This window comes from Aphis gossypii, chromosome X, assembly GCF_020184175.1.
Source record: "Aphis gossypii isolate Hap1 chromosome X, ASM2018417v2, whole genome shotgun sequence".
Taxonomy (NCBI): domain Eukaryota; kingdom Metazoa; phylum Arthropoda; class Insecta; order Hemiptera; family Aphididae; genus Aphis; species Aphis gossypii.
Window position 1 is genome coordinate 51,878,857 of NC_065533.1, and position 21,788 is coordinate 51,900,644.

General features: G+C 24.7%; 2 protein-coding genes across 5 annotated transcripts; one reads left to right on the top strand and one right to left on the bottom strand.

The window, feature by feature from the left end:
- Positions 1 to 91: 91 nt before the first annotated feature.
- On the top strand, positions 92 to 14,048 carry LOC114127003 (transcription initiation factor TFIID subunit 3-like). Of its 3 annotated transcripts, XM_050205136.1 has the most exons (10): positions 92 to 277; positions 359 to 625; positions 6,406 to 6,648; positions 6,852 to 6,963; positions 7,070 to 8,321; positions 8,388 to 8,570; positions 8,696 to 8,808; positions 9,393 to 9,810; positions 10,042 to 10,142; positions 10,216 to 14,048. In XM_050205136.1, exons 2-10 carry the CDS (start codon positions 460 to 462, stop codon positions 10,358 to 10,360), a joined length of 2,733 nt encoding a protein of 910 aa, XP_050061093.1. In that variant the 5' UTR covers positions 92 to 277; positions 359 to 459; the 3' UTR covers positions 10,361 to 14,048. The 3 variants fall into 3 exon arrangements, with proteins under 3 accessions (XP_050061093.1, XP_027846878.2, XP_027846879.2); XM_027991077.2 differs by having other exon boundaries at positions 92 to 625; XM_027991078.2 differs by lacking the exons at positions 92 to 277; positions 359 to 625 and having other exon boundaries at positions 6,507 to 6,648; positions 6,810 to 6,963.
- A 1,896-nt stretch (positions 14,049 to 15,944) lies between these two features.
- LOC114127011 (DNA polymerase eta-like) lies at positions 15,945 to 21,573 on the bottom strand. Of its 2 annotated transcripts, none has more exons than XM_027991087.2 (8): positions 21,064 to 21,573; positions 20,845 to 20,979; positions 20,365 to 20,561; positions 19,898 to 20,067; positions 19,474 to 19,697; positions 19,230 to 19,413; positions 18,991 to 19,160; positions 15,945 to 17,327 (listed from the first exon to the last, which is right to left on the bottom strand). In XM_027991087.2, the coding sequence occupies exons 1-8, from the start codon at positions 21,201 to 21,203 to the stop codon at positions 16,142 to 16,144; spliced, it is 2,406 nt and encodes an 801-aa protein (XP_027846888.2). In that variant the 5' UTR covers positions 21,204 to 21,573; the 3' UTR covers positions 15,945 to 16,141. The 2 variants fall into 2 exon arrangements, with proteins under 2 accessions (XP_027846888.2, XP_027846889.2); XM_027991088.2 differs by having other exon boundaries at positions 19,898 to 20,064; positions 21,064 to 21,572.
- Between the last annotated feature and the right edge of the window lie 215 nt (positions 21,574 to 21,788).

Consider the following 21,788-nt stretch of genomic DNA (forward strand, 5'->3'; position numbering starts at 1 on the left):
CGACGAGTTATCTGTTATCACGGGTAACGGGGGGGGGGAGGGGTAACATCATCATTGATCTTTCGCGTAACATTATTTTATTGTGTGTAGGTAGCTGGTAGATGCCTACGATTTTTATACGTTGTGCAAACGATGATCGGTGGTCGAGTGCCGGCTTAAACGATGCCACCGAGTGCGACGCGCAGCAACGACGATATTTAATAAAATATAAAATGTACACTACTGTAGTTAATATAATATGATGGCTCATAAAAAAATGACTCGCACCAGTTTATCAGTAGGTATTTACATTATTATCACCTCGTCGTTTCCCGACGACAGCTCTTGTTTGGTTTCTACACAGTCGTCTGCGGTACAGCAATGATTTTAGTCGATGACATCTGCAATATCTCGACGGTTGACGGCAAATCGTTTAATGATCACGAACAAGCGTTTTGAACAAAGTACAAGAGCTTCATCATGACGGACGAGTTTATCAGGAAAGGATTGACCACCTCTGTGGCCCAAATATGTTCAAACATTGGTTGGCATTCTATGTCGAATTCGACTTTACAAATGATGACAGATATCCTGTACGAGTATTTCAGAGATCTAGCTCAGTCAGTCAAAAAATTCTCCGAAATTTGTGAGTATTTATTTGCTTACGTTGTTAATTCTGTAACGCTTAATAATATGGAATACATATAAATACGTAATAGTAATATCTTATACGTTTACATTGAATAATTTTCTGATTCATTGGGATAATACCTCGGATTATACTTTATTTTGAGCCATCTTTAAGGATATTTATATTCCTTATTAATATTATATTCGATATAGTAGTATACTAGTTTATTAACACAAGGGACTGTCCCTTGAACTGTTAAACGTGGCTATAATGCTGCTGGTAAATAACCAATAATTATATCAAAAGATGGGAATAAATAGTTATTTTATGTACCTATGAGATAAGTTTTTCAAATTATTTCTTTAAACATTTATAATATGCTTAACACTTATATCAGTCATGCTCAACCTACGTCATAATGTCATACATATGCAACCTAAAAAAACTTAAATCCAAAAATTATACCTAATTAAACTATTACATTTCAATACCTATTATAAAATACTATTAAATTATAAATTTAGTTTTTACTTTTGTGAATCGCTCGAATGGAAGGGTTGGATTTAACTTGTAGTACCTATTTTTTTGTGAGAGAAACAAAAATATGTAAATGCGTGAAAAAAAGGTTGAGAATACATGATTTAGATAATAGTATAGGTATCTGATTGATACTTACAAAAAGACTAAAATTATATTTTTTTCCAAATTCTTATAAAGTTATGTTAAAATAATTGTCATGGATTATTTGAATTTGAATTGATCAAAATTCTTGTTTATATAACCATATTATGATTTGTAAATACTTGATTTTCATGTACTAATAATTATATGTTTAATTTTTTTTAATTGTATATACCTTTAACATTAATTAAAAAAACAAAAATTAAAAATGATACTAAGGAAACAGATTCAAAAAGCTGTAATACTTAGGTGTATTCGAATATGATTAGTCGAAATAGAGATAACTCTATTGTTATCAGTGGAGTTAAAATAATCTACCCATTTATTTAGGGTTGTCGGGTTAACCCGAAGTCAACAACTTTGTGTTACCGAACGGCAGCGCGGAGTTAACTCTTTTACGCCGAACGATGTTGGATTACTCGAGTTAACTATAGTTGAGTTTTTGAACGCACCCCTTGTTAGTAAAAAAAAGTTGTATAGTATGTAAATTTATACAATAAATATTATCATTTTTTGAAATCTATAGTTCCATTTATACTGCTGTAAAATTACATCAGCGATTTATTAGTTTAATACTTATATAGTCATATGGATTAATCTTAGACCAAAATTTTTTTGATTAATACCATCACATTTATTTTAAATAATTTTACTAGTTTCATTTGAGAAAAAGTATTTGTATACTTTTCAATTCTTACCTATTTATTTGTTGTTTCATATATAAATGACTTTATTAGTTTCCTTGCTGATAAATTTGGCCATAGTCAAGGGTGTTCCCATAGGGTATACTACCTATACACTATATACTCTCAAGATTTTTTTTCAATAATATGGGTATACTGAGTATGCTCTCAAGTCTCAATTGATTTGTGATTTTAACTCAAGATATTTTTACAAAATGTCAAAATTATAAGTATACTGCATATACTCAAATCATATACAAAGAAAAAACAAAATTAATTTAATGAAGTAATTTTCCCATATTTACATCAATTTTTATGAGTTTATGACTGAAAGAGTCATACTCTTTACATTTTAATATTTCTAAAGATTGAAGAGATATAATATAAAGAGGATTATGTAAAAAATCTGTTGAACATTTTTTCCATAGCATTGACACACGTTCTTTACCGGCTTTACTCTTATAACCTAACCCATAAGAAAAATATTTTTATTGTATTAAAATATATTTATATTTTGGTATTTGATGATTTAGTAGACTCTCAAAAAAATTATTGGAAACACCTTTGGCCATAGTTATTGTTTTTTATATTATTGATAGAAGAGTAGAAGGCTATATTATTTTTTATCTTAAAAACTTCACCTGATTTATTGTACGTCCATTGTTTAATCAACATTTCGAAATTTGAACTTTTAGCATTTCAATTAAAAAAAAAACCTAATGTAGTATAAAAATAAAAAGGTTTATTTTAGAAGTAAAAGTATTACATGTATATAAGTGATACTAACAATTTGAAACTATTTGATTGTGTTACGTGTAGTATTCTCATATAGATTGTAAAAAATAAATAATATGGGTATGTTGAGAAAAATATATAAAATAAATGTAGGTAATCAAATATATAAAATATTATATAGGTAGGTTGTTTAGGTAATTGATATCTTCACATTGATAAGTTTAGACAATACTGAATAATACTATTTTTAAACAATCAAAAAATCTGTTTAAATAAAATTTATTTTCATATCTTTATAATAATTAAACAATATTACATATTTTATAATGTGCAAAAAAATACAAAAATATTGATGTACAATTTTGTTACGATTTATAATTGATAGTCTTCAAGCATAGTATAATGTAAAAAATAGTGACATGTATCTACTATCTGTACTATGTAGTTGCTACCCATTACATATTATATTTTTGATTATTTTATAGTTCATACCTAATTGAGTACATGAATTTAAAGTTTATTTTTATTTTAAATTAATTCTGTTGACTAAATTATGGAATAATTTAGTATATAAAGGCAATTTATTAAATATATTTATATATTTTAAAACATAAATAGGTACAGCATTAAAGTAGCCAAACCAATTTTTTAAACTATTATGTATTTTATTTGTAGCCTAAAAACTAAAATTTAATTATAATAATTGTTGAATTAAATTAAATATTATTGTTTTTAATACCAGAAAGTTAACTTCTGACTTTCACACATAGAACAGTTTACCTATTTCAAATTTCTGCTTAAATTGGTAAAATTCATACTCTGAAATAATAAAAACTATAAGAAAAGATTTAAATTAAATGTAAAGTATTTATGTGATTAATCAAGTCACTTTTTTCAATTTAGTTTCAGTTATTTTTTAAGAAAATAAAATTTTTTTTAATGTACAATTTTTCAAATAAAATTTTTGAAAATTTAATAAAGTGGGCTAACTTATCTTATGCTGACTTAATGCCAAATATGTATATGTTTTTAGATTTATTTATCTATTGATTGATCTAGTAGAAATAAAATGGGTCTATTTTATTATATTGCTAATGTAAAAAATAGAGACAATATCCAATATTAATACTCAATTCTCATAATCGATTAGCTATTCAGGTGTTTTGTTCAAACTTTGTTTTCTTTTTTAATTTTAAGGTTATAACTTATAATTATTAGTTTATATTTAGTACATACGAACATGTTTTAAAGCCTAATATAAAATAAAAATGTATTTATTGAAGGTAAGATATTTACAGAATAAACATAATTATTTCCTACTAAAATTGCCGTAACTATATGGTTTTTATTATATTTCCAATACCATACATAAAAAAATAATATTTAATATTATTTATTATATTATGGTTCAAGTAAATTTTAATTACTAGGCACACTCCCATGCCAAAAATATAATAAAATGTAATATGATTTATAATTTAATGGTATATTATTTTCCGAATTGAGCATTAACAATTAATTTAGCAGCAATATTTAACATAATAACATACACCGTACGAATATTATTTAATTTGATTTTAGTTGAAAATGTTGTATCCTATATTACCTGTATTACCTACCTATACAATCTTGTTCATCTAAAGAGATGGGTAATTCGATTATACATGTAGTAGGTACTGTACATAAATTTCATCCTAACATTATTTAATGATTACACAAATTGTGTAAAAACTTTATTTTTGTTATTGATACCTAATATAAAATGTTTATCTAAGTTAGTTGGTATTTTGTATGATATCTTTCTTAAAACTCAATGTAAATCAGTAAATTATCTGGTAGTTTTGAAACTGTTGATAATCTGGTATGATAAATATTATCATGGATTATGAATAAATTGAAATGTCTTTTGATAATGGTTCAGAAAATATTTTCTAAGTTTACTTATGTTTACGCTAACGACTAACTAAATTAATCTGTTTTAAAATTACCATATTAAAATGGAACTGGGGATAGACACCCATTAGAAATTAATAATATGATAATAATTTTCTTATAAAAAATAATTTGCAGTTTGGATGCAATTCTTATAGTTTTTTACGTAAATCTGGGACTTGATTTATATATTTGCTTATTAGATTTTTTTTATCTTGTCGCACAATTCATACATAGCCACACTTGGTGATGGGTAGGTTACTGTATAATTTATGGATGTTTTTTATTTGAATTAAATGATATATGATATTTCATGTATATGAAAAACAATTACAAGAGGAAACTGTCTGTTAGCCAACACTTATTATTATGTATCTACCCTAAATACAATTTCACGTTACATATTTTTTTTATATTGCTAGTAATTTATTTTACTATTAGTATTAAGGGCTGCATACAAACTAAGTCCCAATAAAACCTTTAGGACTAATTGAGTCCCAGGTTGTTTTAAATTTAAGGTATACTTATACTAATTAATTGAGTTCCGTGTAAATTATGTATAATTCCATTTGAGGCTGTGTTAAAAATACAGTCTTACTTTAAAAAAAAAAAAAACATTTTTTAGTATAATAATTTATGGCTATAACATGAATGTTTAAAATGTTACTGGTGTATAATTTTATAAATATAAGTAATGATAGAATTACATTTTTTAAATTGGTAAAAATATTGTGATGAATAATTTATGTATTAAAATTGTGTTATGTTCTTTAATTGCATACCTACATTTGTTTTTCGATTTATTTTTCTTTATAGAAATAAAATCCAAAATTCCCGATCTAATTTACCGAATATGTATTATTTATATTATGTTTGACAAAAGTCATAAAAATAATACAAACGATATCATATAATCATTTCCATATACACATTTGATGGTTTTATTTATTTATTATGATTAAACATGTGAGCCCAATTACAAAAGTTATGTAGAAACATAAAAATTATTTTTTACTAAAAATAATCATAATCCACGAACTCAATTAGCATATTATTTTTTTACTGTTCAGGTATTGTACTCAATTAGCTATTTTCAATACCTAAAAAGTTATTCAACTATAATACCACTGTGTATTACAGTTGAATAATAATTATTTTTGCTGAAAACATTTAATTTATTTTGTTATTAATATATTATTATTAAAGTAGTGTATATTTATGTTATATTACTATTTTATATTTGTTGTTTTCTCAATTAATGAGTACTAGGCATCTAGGCTACCTTTACTATTCTTTGCTCATTTTAAGAGTCATATTAATTGAGTTTCATCATTTTGTTCAGTGATGTATATATATCAATGCAAACGTTATCTTTCTATTAATATTTTTTTGCACACACTATTAATATACCTATTTGATATTACTGCTTTTAATCTGTTATATATTTGAAATATAAATATCATTAAAATTGGAATAAGAAGTATAAGTATAATTAGCCTACATTAAAAAGGACCATAAATTTATATAATTATAAAAAGATAAAGTTTGTTTAATAAATATAGATGCAGTATAATATATTATAATAAACATTTACAATGTTAAATTGTTTTTTTAGAAGCAGCAACATTTGAGAATTATTATACTTTAAATTTTCACATAAAATAGTTTTTAATCATCACAAATATCTATACTTAAATATTCTTAGAAATTGTATTTCCGAAAAATATGATTTCATTGTAAAACCTATTATCTTTATTTTTTCAGCTGATACAACAGAACCAGATATTGATGATGTAAAAATGGCGTTTCGCGATAAAGATGTTGCTGTACCAGATTTAATTAGATATTTAAAACAAGTTGGGTCTATAGAATTTCCTCATCAAGTGCCTAAGTTCCCCATACCAACAAAATCAAATTTAAACATCATGAAACCAGGAAGCCGAGAAATTGTGACCAGACCAGTTTATGTTCATGAACATCTTCCTACAATGTATCCTGAACAATCTGGTAAACTTTTTATATGTTAATAAAATTCTTTGATTTTAATTTGAACAATTAATGAATATTCTGATTAATTTTTTCTATATTTTTCTTTGTATTTTAAAATTATATTATGCAAAATATTTATAAATTATTTGTGCTTACTTACATCATTCTATACATTTTAGAGTCATAAAAATCTGGAATCTAATTATAATTATTTATCACAGATGAAAAACCAATGCAAAATGATAGAAGTCAAACACCACACTCAAGCTCCTCACTAGGAATTTTTAATGAGCCATTAAGTTTTCAAGAATCTCAGGTCTCCAAATATGATAGGTAAATATTAAACATTATTTTATAAGAATAAAACAATTATTCTTACAATTATTAAAAAAAGTTTTTGTGTTGTTAATATTTAATTAAAATAACTATTTATTTTCAGACCGTTGAAAGACAACCTGGTAGTTCATAGACGACTTAGAGAGATTTCTAGTGTGGTAATGACAACATCTGGATTTCTTTCACCATCTCGAGAAGGCAAATTGCCAGAATCTCGATTAATGCCATTTCCTAATTTTAAAGTTAATTCATCACATGCATCATCTTCTTATCCTACTGTTCCACCAGAAGTCAAAGGTGAACACAATCAACAACGTAATAAAAAATTATCACAAAAAACATTGAACAGTTTTAAAGAAAAGGGAAAAAATATTGTTGACAGTAATAATAGTAATATTATTAATAATAATAAAAGTGAAGATTCTAAAGTAAGAAAACTGACAAATGTGAAAGAAACATCAAAGCTTAAAGCATTGATGAAAACTGGAGCTATCCGGGAGTCTAATCAAGGACCTCGACTTAAAAAACCTCCAAAGATCAAAGATAAATCAAAATTAAGTGTACTAAATACTATATTTGATAAGCCTATTCAAACATCAACATCACATTCCAAGTACTCAAAAAACTTTTTATGTGATAGTGAAAAACTAACAACAGAACCCGACAAACAGAAATTAAATATATTTAAAAAAATATCAAAAGTCAAAGAAGACAAAAATAATGATAGTTCTGTTCATCAGAGTTCAAAATTAAATAGTTTGATTAATATATCTAAGCCAAATTCTACTATTGTTAGTTCAGATATTTTAGTTAAGCCTGAAGTAAATTTAGAAACTGTTGAGGAAAAACAATTTAAGCCAGGTTTCACTAAACCAACTGTTGAAACAAAAAAACCTGATACTGTACAAAAACCAATTATAAAAGAAACCAAACCAGAATTGAATTCTAATATACCTAAAAAACGAAAAAAAAAACAGAAAATACCTAGTGATGATAATTCTAAAAACGCAGACCTCAAAACCAAAAACACTGGAAATAAAAAATCAAAAAATAAACATGATTCTGACCTGTTTTCATCCCCTTTGAAATTTTCATTTTTTGGTCATTTACCAACAGTACCTGGTCTCTTGCCAACTGTGCCAAGTATTTTACCACCATCTCTTGCCTCAAATCCATTGGTTCCAAAATATACTGCTCCAAATAGTGTTCTACCAATACTAGAAAAACCAAGTACAGCTACTTCTATGATGTATTTACCTTTACCGGGAGAGGACGATTTTGACAAATCTGAATTTGATGAACTTTCATCCACTCTTACTCCAGAAAAAAAAAAAGTCTCTACAGAAAAGATTAAAGTAAAGCATATTATTATTATTGATTATTTTTTAATTTTTATAATTTAAATTTATTATTAATTTCAGCCCAAAAAAGAACATAAAAAAATCAAAAAAGAAAAGATAAAATCTAAAAAGAAAAAAGACAAAAAAGACAAAACTAAACAAAAAGATCGAAGTGAAAGAAAGAAAGAAAAGTTATTGAAAAAATTAAAAAACAAAGAAAAAATTGACTCTGAAGAAATAAAACTGGAGCCTAATATCTCTGAGGTACATTTAAATTTTCAAAACATTACAATTTTCAGTTTTTTTTAAATTTGATTCAGTATTGATTTGTAATTTTTTTATTGTACATTTTTATAGTATTGTTTAGGTTAATACATTTTATGTTTTAGGAAAAAGAATCAGAGCCTGTTGTGAAAGAAGAAGACCCATTGGTTCCAAAAATAAAACTTAAAATACCAGGGTCAAATGGATCAAATTCATCTTCATCAGTACAAAGGAAAATGTTAGAATTATGCAATAATAAATATAGTAAAACCTTGCTAAAAGAAATCACTGGGCCCATCCAATGTTTCTGTTTCAATAGGATTTCTGTCTTAATGAGATTAACGAAAAAAAAAAAAAATTAGAATTTAAATTGAAAATCATAAGTTTTTTAAATATTACTCTTATGTATAATGGCAAACACCTGCCAGTTAGGATATTAATTCTATTACTTAATATCATTGTACAAAGCACCTGTGTATGAATCATTGCTTATCTATGGCTATTGATTATTCAACGATATATATTAAATGAAATTGACTGCATTGGTTGTAAGTTAACTAGTATGTTGCTTTAAATAATTTTACTAGCTGTAATCTGAGTTTTGTTTATCTATATTATTATATGCTGTTAGAGAAAGTATCGGTCAACTATTTTGATGTGAAAATGTGTCCAATTCTTATTTTACGGGATTGCCGTCTTAATAGAATGAATTCATTATCTATTTGAAACAGGATCATAAAAATTTTCTATCTTTGTGAGGTTTTACTATACTTTTTGTTTTTGAGTTAAATTTAAATAATATGTAAATAATTTTTACTACAGATTAATCAAGCCTATAGTTAAAAACAAATCTCCCTCGGAATGTATTGATGAATCACACAATTTATCTAAAGAAAAAGAAAAATCACCTGTGGAACGAGTAAAATCTACTACAAAATCTAAAGCACACTCTAAAGAAAAAATATCTACTACTACCTTACTGTCTACGCCATTAGTACCTAACAAAGAAGAACAAATTGAAAGTGTTACTGAACCTATACCTAAACCATCTAAATCAAAAAAAAATACTATAGTTCCTCTTAGTGCTGATGTGGATACTGATATCTCTGCGACAACTTCCATTAATGCTTCTGTATCTTCTGCTCTTATAAATTCTATTGTATCAAGTAATAAACATAAAGTTAAACTTGCCAAGAAATCTAAAAAAATAGCGCCTCAGCCACATCCAGCTTTTTACTATGTAAGTACTTACAAATGTAAAAATATATTGAAACGTATTAACATTATCTTTACTTACAAAATATACTTTCACATTCTTATAATTTATTAATAACGACTAAATTTCTTTTATTGTTCATATTATTTCTAATATTATAAATCACTCTTTAATTTTAATAAATATAGTATTTTTAAAATTGAAACTAAATATATAGAAATTTCTATATTAATGATATTTGTGATTTTTGGATAGGATGACGCTGGAAATCAAGTTTGGATATGTCCAACTTGTGGAAAACAAGATGATGGCAGTCCAATGGTTGGTTGTGATGGATGTGACGCGTGGTATCATTGGTGAGTATAATAATTATTTATGTTTTTTTCTATGACAAAAAAGAAAAATTGGTCTTGTTTGAATAAATTACAGGGTTTGTGTGGGAATTCAGTGTCCACCAGATTGTGCTGTATGGTATTGTCCTACTTGTTTGTTGAAACGAGCTGAACGAGGGGTGACTACACCTATCGAAAAAGCTAAAAGAGGAAGACCACTAAAAAAGAAATCAATTTCGTAAGAGTTTAAACTTAGATTGGTGGTTTTTTGTTTGACTACAATCAAGGTTTAATTCATTATTTGTTATAAGACTTATAAAATTAGTGGGTTTATTGATTTTGAAAATCATACATGATTATCTTGTTGGTTATAGCATATTTTAAACAGTCTGTCTTTAATTTGTTAATACAAACATATATCTCTTTCATTTTTATTTCAACTATAGCATTGATTCAACACAAGGTACTTTACCAAATAATTCAAATTTTCAGTATCGGGTTATTATAAACTGTTATATTGGAATAAATTCAAATTCATTTTGAGTTGGACATTTGTATTCTATTTTTCATAATTTATACAATATTTAAAAATTTTATAATTAACTAAAATTTAGTTCAATTTGTTATATATTTTGTTTTTGTTCAAAATATTATTATTTATAAAACTTGTTATCATTTCCAATTAGAAATTTTTTATTCTTTATACACTTTTATGTATGTTGTTAATTAATTTAAATATGCCAATTTATTTGGTTGATTTTTAGAATGCAGTGCAAAATATATTAAACATACAATGTTGGATACATTATATAGATTTTTGAAACATCTACAAATAAATTCAATACAATTTTAAAATAAAACCTCTACAACATTTTACAGGTTTTAATTGTCTATGTGACATTATGAAAAACATTGTTTATTAGATATACCTATTATAATACAACCATGTTTTCTTAATTTTCTTTGGGGAATCTGGGAATGGAAAACATGTTTACTCACAGAGTATACTGCCAAAACAAATATATATATATATAGTTATTTATAATAAATAAAAATATATAATTTATTAATGTGACAATTAAAAATATATACTAAAAGAAAGAAATTTTTTTTTATATAATTTATACTGTCTATCTTATTTTGATTATATTTTATGCCAGTTCAGTATATTATAAAAATGTAAAATAAAATTATAAATATAAAAAAATTGAATTTAGTGTTAGTGAATATTTTTAATTTATATCATTCATAGTATATAATATAGTACTTATAGTTCATTAATTTATTCTATTCATAGTACATGTAAAATTTACTATTTACTAAATAATTAATGCATTAAAAAAAAAAAATTATAAACAAGTAGTAGGGATGGATTGAGTTTTTTTATATTAATATGCAAGTACATTATAATCAAATTTCAATTTATATGCATTTCATGAATGGGAAAGATTAATTAATTAGGTGTAAATATTAATAAAGTATAAAATTTAAAATTTTTCACTGAAATTCATACTACAAAAAAAAAATTATTTATAGATGTTATTTAATGATACAATTTTAATTCTTATTGTAAAATGCTTAAAATAATTTTATTTTTTATTCTTTTCTAAAATTTGTTTTTAAAAAACTTGGTCAATGTTTAAAATAGTTGTATTGCATAGTTATGTTATTATTTTATATTTTGGTAAAATTACTGTAATTTAGGTTTTTATTATTTACATTATTTATTCTCCACTGACAAAATTTATAAACCACCAGTACATTACTTAAGTTATTTTTTGATTTATTATTGATTATTTCAGGAGAACACTTTAATTTATAACCTATGTTTATTATTATTATCAACATTTGCTTTAATGAAGTATTATTGTTTAGTTGATCATATATAATATATATATATTATATATCATATCATCAAATATGCTTGTACTGAAATGAAAAATTATTATCTTAAATTTGGCCTTTCCATATAAACATAACAAAAACATTGATCACAGTTTATGGTATTCTCAAATATTAGTGTGCTGATGTATCAGCATAATTCATTTTAAAATTATTCGTTAAAAAAATATTGCTATACCTTTGTGATGAGATTTTGTACACTTCAATCATTAGTCAAAAATTATTTTATTCTTCATAATTTTACAATACTGTAAAAATTTCTTTCTTTCTGATCCATAAAAACCTTTTTTGCATACACTGTAGTTTATGATGTACATGATAAACATATACTTGTTATTATTTTACTATACTTATCTTATTTGTTGTAGTTTTTTATTTACTACATGAATATTAAGGAAAAAAACATATTGCCAATTTTGTTATTATGGCTTAGTTTAAATATTGTTATTAGACCTAAGTATTTATAATAATTGAAAAAGTGACCACACTTAATCAGTTAATTTACCTTTAGATTATTGTAGTTTATAGTAGTAGTTGGTTAATGTTAACTTTTTAGTGTTGTGTTTATTAGATTGATATATTTCGAAAAAAAAAATTTAATATTTTCAGGACCAATTTACTAATTAATAGCTATTTATAATTTATAATAAATTATTTATTCCAAAAGTTTAGCTGTTGTATAAGACTAGAGGACTCCTTAAGCATACATAATTTATATGTATAATCTATAAATTTGGATATAGTATATGCGTTAACTTTTATCAATTTTGGGTCTGGTTAATTTTGTAACAGTCTTAGAACATTGAACTCCTGGTTGTGTCTACAATTTAGTTGAGTATGCTCATGTATAGCTACATATTGCCGTTACCTAACTTATGTTTCCCAATTTTATATTTTTATTCTATTACATCTAACAAGTACGCTATGTATTTTTTTTTTTACTTAGATGTTTGCATTATTAGTCTTTTTGTGTTATGTACTATGTATATAATATATATAAGCATATTCCATATTATCTAAATAATTATTTAATTAATGTAGAGTACTCAGAGTGCTGTAAAATACATTTTGTGATAATTATATCTCGCCGCCCTCCTAATTGTGTCACCCTCGAAGGCAGTACTTAATCACTAATCATCTCATAATATGATGACCTTTGTGGTGACAGCTCTGGTGTACAACTATACTCACTTGCACTATTAATGTTTTTTTTATTTATTTATTTATTATTATTATTGTATTTATAGTCTATTATTAATATGAAATATTATCTATATCTATCTATAATATACTTGTTGTGTGGATAATATTTTTTTCTTTATTTATAGTTACAATGGTTACACATATTGTTTTATGGAATTTTAGTGTTTATTACTATGCATTATTTATACTTTATGTTAATGTGTTACTGTAAATATTTACTGTCGGTCATTAGCAATTTGTTAATTATTTTCACATTATTACTATATATTGAATAATATGAGAATCATTGAATTCACAGTATAATATGTTTATGATGTTCAATTTTTTTTTTTAGCAATAATTCATTACATATAATTTATAATAATCATTATTATTATTAGCATAGGTATTTATATTATTGTTATGATATGTATTAAAGAAATGTAACTATTGTGTCATTGAATGTCGACAATCATTATTACTACTATGTCCAATAGACTAATTGTATATTTTTAAATGTTGTGATGTTCACTGATTATTTTAATGTAATTTCACCATTTGTCGGAGAATGCTATCACCAACAGTACATATTTACAGTAACATATTTATATAATATATATGATTTATTTCTATTATTATTTATTTATTTAGATTTATACCAATTTTGTTTTTAATATTTAGTTTTTATTTATAATTGTTTTAAACCTATAGAATTTTTACTAACAAAAAGCGGAAAAATATTTATTGTCATACTTTATTAAAAATCAACCATATATTATATACGTAGTGGTATAATATCAACTCTGTACTCTGTCTCAATATATTAATTCTAATGTTTTATTATAATTTGCGTTTAATTTATATTACCTTTTAATTATGATATCTGATATCCAAAAATCTTTCCACATTTCATTTAATCATCTATTATTATATATTATGCACTCATTAATTTGAAATTACTTGATTTGTATTGAATCAAATTAAGTTAGAGTATAAGCATACAGACACGTCTAAAGCTGTATTATGTAATACACGTCCACCAAACCATTATACATTGCAATATTTACATGCACAGTTTAAACTGATTTACCCTAATTCAAACTAATAAACTCATGTTATTGCATTCTTGATTCGGTTGTTGTAGTATGATCTTTTTACATGTATTTCACTTCTGGAGTTAATTAATTTAAATTGAGTTAAATCAGTTTTAGCAGTGCATGTAACTATAGTACACTTTTTTTTAAACAAAGATTATTCGAAAAAGCATCACATAATAACATATGACTATGTAGGAAAGTTTTGATCGATAAAAAGTATGCACCATTAATAATTATTATTTTAAAAATATATATGTATTCTTGTCAACAGGTTGTGTTCATCATATTTAGCACAACCTCTGAAACTGTATGTAACATACATAATATAATATCAATTTCTGTGGTTCCTTCTAAATATTAATCATTTTTATTTGGTATTATTTTCAGTCATCACAATAAAATAATGATAATGTTATTTAAAAAATTGGGAGTTATACTTCTTTTCCCTGCCTGGTCCTTAATGTCTTATCCTGTATCAAATTCATGTATTTAGCTTATTTACTACTTGGAAAAATAGTTTTGACACATCTATGTAAAAGTATATGGTATTTTATAAACAACTTTGTACTGTATTATATACCTAAGTTCAAATGTATTTAAATATTCTAATTTGAGTAGACTACATTCCTCTGGACTGAAAAAATATTATATTGTCCTGAAATATATGACTTTTAATTTCTTCAAAAATAAGAATTTAAATAAAATTTTACAGTACTACAATGATATCATACACTACTGATGAAGTATATAAGCACAACTAAAGTTCTAATATTAGAGCTAAAATTATGTATGGATTATAAACCCAGATCATACTCCTCCATGTCCTCAATTATCATTAATAAAAAAACTATCTTATACTGATACTATATTATAATTTTAGTAGATTAATATTAAGATTAGTTAATCTATCTATACATTTACATTTTAAATCAACATACTTTTTCTAGGTTTTAATTAATATTTATTTAAAATAGTCCTCTATCTAGTCATTTTATTAAATCTATTTCAATGTTATATAAAATAAATTAGAAAACCTTTGGTTAAGCATACTTAACGTAAGTCAATTCTTCATCTAGGTACTGCGTTATCGAAAAATTATACCTGGAAGAAGCAGTTTATGGTAATTGTAATTGTAATTTGCATAAATTTGGAATTAAATTTATTTTCTATTTCTTATCCTGTGTAAAGTAAATTGGTAGACAGTTATAAACAACAATGTGTTAATGTATTACAAGTATGTACTTTGATAATAATTTACTAAGCCATTTTATTAAGTTTAAATAATGGTTAGAAAGTAATGCCATAAAATTCCCTTCTATCATAATATATTAATTGACTACTATCAACATTTTATGTTTAGATAATTTATGAGAAGGAAAAGATATAGATAGGGAATAAGTAATGAGTATTAAAAGTACTTTTGTCATTAACATAAATAAATATTTTTGTTTAGAGTACCCTACAAAAAGCAAAAATAACTTAAATGTTCAAATGTCTAATAAAACACTAAAATTAACTTTCTAGATTTTTTTTTTAATTGTAACTTTAAATATTAAATTAAGTTACATTTGTATAAATCAAGTAAAATTATATTAAAGTCTATAATAATAATTAAATAATAATTGTTAATTAAATTACTTTTAAATATGTCGATATATAAATTTATTAATTTTTTTATTAAAATACATAAATATTTACATTTGCTTACAATTGACTATATTTTACTGTGTAAAAAATAAAATAAAAATATATCAATTATTTTAGTAAGAAAATCAATAATTTTGGTTGTAAAAAAAAAATAATAATTAAATTCATTAAATTATATAAGATTATTTAAAATAATCACGGGTTTAAGAGTGGTTTAAAATATGTTGAAATACTCGTACATGGTTTCTTGGAATTTGAACTTGAAGCTTTGGAATTGTGTTTACGTTTTTTACCAGACTCATTTTTTTTCTTTTTTGTAAGTTCATTATTGATTATTTTATTATTTAATGTCTGTCTAGGATTGATAACATTCAAACTTTCGCTCAATTCTAATGCCACATGATGATCTATGTGCTCATCATATTCATCAATTTCAATCATTTTATCACATCTTTCGCATAATAATGTAGTAGGAGCACAATTAATAGTATCTTCTGTACTAGAAAATTGAACAATTGGTACTGACTCTAACTCATCAGATTTTTGGTGTTTTGACGGTGATACCATTTCCAGTTTTTTTGAGAAAAAACTATCTGTTGATTGATCTGATCTGTTAGGGTTATCATTTAATATTTTTTTTGAAGGAGAAATTACATCAGGGCTTTCCAATTCAAATCCCACTGAACTTGGCAAGGAGAATTTATCTACTATTGTTGTTAAATTCCCATTGACTTGATTTTTAACTGGAGAAATAATTTCCAGTTTTTTTGTGAAAAAACTGTCTGTCGATTGATCTGGTTTGTTAAGATTATCATTTAATATTTTTTTTGAAGGAGAAATTACATTAGGGCTTTCCAATTCAAATCCCACTGAACTTGGTGAGGAGAATTTATCTATTATTGTTGTTACATTTCTATTGACTTGATTTTTAATTGGAGAAATAATTTCCAGTTTTTTTGTGAAAAAACTATTTATGTCATGTTTATATTGCTGTCTAATTTCTTTTTTAGAATTTACATTTTGTAATGTTGAAGAACAATGAGTTAAGGAACTACAAGAACTTTTCATTTGAGCAAACATGGTTTTTAAATTCTTTACATGATTAATACCAGTTTCTTTTTTTTTATCTTTAGATGATGACGGAAGTTGATTTGATAGCAGTGCACTAGTTTTAGAATTAAATTGTAGTTCATTAGGTAATGTAAAATTATCCTTTTCATTATTGATTTTAGAGCAAGTTGTACTGGTTTCTGGCAATGAAATATTAATGTCTTTTTCTTCTTTTCCAGCTCCCTTGTTGAAATAATTGTCTATTGATGATTTAGCATTAATTTCTACAAACCTTCCAATAGCTACACCCAAAAAAGATATTGGATTTTTCCTGTAAATTATAAAATATAAAAATTAGAAATTCTCTATTCAAAGAGATATTATCATATAAAAAATGAATAATAATAAAAATAGGCTATTAGTTTATCAACATATATAAGGTGGCTGCTTAAGAACATTTGACATTACTATACAGTACCTATACTAAATCCTATTAATTACAAGTATTCTACATGTCACATATCTTGTATACTTTAAGAAAATGGAGACAATAAACAAATGGATAGGCTAGTAGGATATTTCAAGGATTTTTTATAAGTGATTCATGAAGATTAAAAAAAGCCATGGAAGAATTCTAAACACGGAAGGACAGAGCAAAAAAAAAATTGGAGGAATTCTTTGCTTCTGGCATAATATGCTCTAAACATTAGTAATGTCGTTTTTACTTGTACAGGCATAGCACACTTGTTGGTTTATTATTATTATTATTAAAATATTTAAACTTATGAATAATGAAAAACATAAAATGTTTTTAAGATCAAATTTATCTTCAATTGAATAGATGTATTTCCAAAAATATACAAATTCTAGAATAAGAGATATAATTTTTTATATTCAAATTTTTTCTAATTTCATATTTATTTATATAATAATAGTAAATAAATGTGTCTCGAATCACTGGTCAAAAATATAATGAATAGGTAATACTAAATAATAATTAGTCTAAAAATTTGAGTCAATTCACAAGGTAAATGTTCTAATATAGATATATTATACCACATTATAAACTGACATTCTGTGTACTAATTCTACAAAGCCAATGAATTCATAAAAATTCCTAACACCAAAAAATAAAGTTAATTTGCATAAATTTGTTGACATTAACACTATGATTAGTGAAAAGATAAATTATATATAAATGATAGTTTAGATTTCAGACAATAAAAAAATTTGTTCAAAAAATGGTTGATGTACTCGTAAGCTTATATAATATCAAAATTACAAAATACATTAATTTATTTAGACTTTTTTTGTACAATAATGAGGATAAAATAGAAAGTAACTAAACAAATATTTATTTTTTGTTATATTTAATGTCTATGTATTGATTTTATTAATGACATAATTGAGGATGACTAAATAAAACAATAATGTTTGTATTAATATATAAGAATGCATTTTTAAATAGCTATAATTTTTGTTTAGAAATATAAAAAATAGTTATAATCATGGCTTCACGAATCTGTAAAGATGTTTGATATAGCTATTATTATTATTATTATTATAATTATATCACATTATTTCCGTATTATGATATATTTGGTAAAAGCTAGAATTCATTACTTTTAGAAAAAATTGTATCTTATTTTAGAGACTAGAAGTCTTATATTCTTGAGAATACATCTATTCAATTGAGGACAATCTATACATAAAAAAAAAAAATAATTTATAGTTATTATTAAGTTATTATTATCTAGAAGTTTCTCCATTTAGATTATAATAAAAATTAAAATTTCTCAAACATGTAAATATAAAATCACTACTATTCAAAACATATTCAGAATAATTCAAGACCACTTTTATATTTACAGTTTGATGTTTTTTCTCTTAAGTCCATTACATAATTATTTAAAATATCCAACAAAATATGTTGAATGATATTATACTTAGAAAGGGGAGGGGCTAATATTTTTTATAATAATATAACAAAATACCAATGTAAAGATTTTTGATTTTCAGTTGTGGTACACAACGATGAATAGGCAGTATCCAATAATTTATTATGATTATATGTTGTAACTTCAAAACACTGCGATGTCGGCAATTTTGTGTTTTTATCTAAGTATCTAACACTGACAGTCATCAATGTTGCTTTTCTTTTGTTCTAAAAATAAATAAAAAAATAAATACATTTTCAAAATAAAATTAGACGAAATAAATAAATTATGTATACAGCTTCATAGTCATATTTTAATTTATCCACAATATCATTCATCAACGTGTTCAACCACATTTTTATTTCATCTTTGACTTTTAGCCCTGTAGGGAATGACTTACAACTACCAATTGATTTGGGTATAATTCTAGATTCTACTGGTTCATTATCTATGCCTTTGGAGATTTGATACAAAAAGTTACTGAAAAAAAAAATGTGATTACAATTTTCTATTAAAAAATATTATGAAATTAATCATTACCATGTTTTTGAGTTAAATTTTTGTTGTAAATCATTTAAGGGTATTGCAGCTAAATCTGACATGAATTTGCAGTTAAATTCTTGCTTAATTCTATCTCCTAGTTTACCACCTAAATTTTTAATTTTCTTTATTGGAATGGATTCAAACAAATGAGGTACACTAGAAGGCGGTAATAGTGTTTGTTGATTAGGTTTATGTAAGCCACATGCAAGCTTAGATAAAATCTGGAAAAAATTCAACAGAATTTTTTATTTAATTAAAACTAAAATAATCTATAAAAGTTAATTTATTAGTTTATATGATTTAGAATATTTTTTTGACAATTTATACTACAATAAATTATTTTTTAATTCTAATGATATAAAAAAATGAGCAGATTTATTTTTCAAATTAACCATTATAGAAATAATTTTAATCAACAAACCTTGTTATTTGCAATTCCAGCTGAACAACGATAACCAGTTTGTTCAAAAATTGATTTTCTTAATTTTTCAACCATCATAGCACCGATTGTTAAACGTAATAAATAATCATCTTGTAATTCATTATTATATACATCGTGGAGCCAAGATTTTATACTCACACTTTTATCTGCTTAATAAACAAATCAAGTAAGTGTAATTTAAATATTTATAATATTTAGTATTTACAAGTTTTATCATTATAATAAAACTATCATTGAGTATTAATATTTTTTAGAAAGTACATAAAATTAATTTTTTTTTTCTATTGAAATTAAATGTCTACCTTTAAGATTACTTAGCAATTTTATAATGGAAAACTTCAATGAACTACAAGTAACTAAATGCACATAGTAGAAATTCATAAAGCAATAATTTAGGAGCAATAAAATTCATATTTAAAATGTATTTAATCTGAACTTTAAATTACCTTCTGAGTTATAATCTGAATAACCTTCAACAAATGTATTGGATAGGTCATTTTCTGTAATTATATTATGATTTGTTGAAATATGATGATTTACCACACTAGTTAAATCAACATAAGCCTCATCAATACTAGCTCTTTGTACACAAGAACTAAACTCACTGAGAACCTCAAATACTTTTTGACTGGCTGTACGATATCTATAAAAAACAAAATAGTTAAAACATAAAATAAATATAAAATTTAAAAAAATATTATTGTTATCATTTTTTATACTACATATTTTAAAACAATAATATATATTTTTAATTTAATAATTCATACAAATTAAAATATTTTGCTCCAGAATATAAAATTAAAAATGTGAAAAAATGACACCAAGAAATAAAATTGTTTTCATAAAAATGTACTGAAATGACAAGTACACAAATTGTAAAAAAAGTTACAATTGTACAAAGGGTCTATCAAGTATAAATCAGTTACTTTGATAAATCTGCTTTTCCGTGGAGCTCCTTCACACGTACTAAATTTATATCTGGACACGCCTGTACAGCGTCATCTCCTCTCATATGTCGGTTTACTCCTTTTGCTCTTGCCTCATAATTCACTGCGATTATGCTGAAATATGACAACAGAATGACTATGATCCAAACGTTTGACCAACACTGATATTGTTATAGTAGGTACAATAATAATACTCACCCACCGCCTCTCCAACTGTTGTACTGAACGACTGCGACCGGCTTGCCGATCAATGACTGGTCGTGTTGAACCTCTACTTGACAATAGAAACAATCCATGTCGACTAATGCCACTACTCGTTGGGCCCCACAGTCGTTCATGATCGAGTCGAATAGTGTTTACTTTAGTCTTATTACGATTTCCAGCAGGCGGCATACGAACGTCAAAATTGCAAGTGTTGATGGCGTTGCATAGACGTGTGCATCGTTTACGACGGTTTTAATATCATTGGGCAACTCATTTTCCAACGGAGATCAAATGGCGACCTTTAAACAATACTGTTAGCGTTGATGGTGTATTCGATTTGAGGAGAAGTATACGGTAAAAAAAAAAAAACATCTGACATGGACTGAGCACCAAGTGGTGATTTTAAAAACGTCACGTGAAATTAATCATTGTACAATGTTAGGAAGATTTTTCAAGAAACGATATTAAATACGAATGGAATATCGAATAATGATTTAATAACAAATACTGTAAATACATTATCATTGTTATCATTCAATCAATTGAAATTTTCGAAAGCTAACGGTTGGAAACCATAGATAATAAAGATCTTTATTATCTATGTTGGAAACACAGATATTTGTTTATTATCTACGGCCGTGTCCACGAATCCACAGAACAATATAATATCTTAATTCGTGTCCGTGTCATAGCGTCATCGCATTTTGGAAATTTGTAAG

Excerpts from the sequence above, each read along its gene's own strand:
- LOC114127003 (XM_027991077.2), top strand. The coding sequence starts at position 460 with ATGACGGACGAGTTTATCAGGAAAGGATTGACCACCTCTGTGGCCCAA. Across the intron at positions 6,964-7,069 it reads CAGGTCTCCAAATATGATAG|ACCGTTGAAAGACAACCTGG; the intron begins GTAAATATTAAA and ends ATTTATTTTCAG. Across the intron at positions 9,811-10,041 it reads CACATCCAGCTTTTTACTAT|GATGACGCTGGAAATCAAGT; the intron begins GTAAGTACTTAC and ends ATTTTTGGATAG.
- LOC114127011 (XM_027991087.2), bottom strand. The coding sequence starts at position 21,203 with ATGAACGACTGTGGGGCCCAACGAGTAGTGGCATTAGTCGACATGGAT. Across the intron at positions 20,068-20,364 it reads TTCAGATTATAACTCAGAAG|CAGATAAAAGTGTGAGTATA; the intron begins GTAATTTAAAGT and ends TTGTTTATTAAG. Across the intron at positions 19,414-19,473 it reads AAATTTAACTCAAAAACATG|TAACTTTTTGTATCAAATCT; the intron begins GTAATGATTAAT and ends TTTTTTTTTCAG.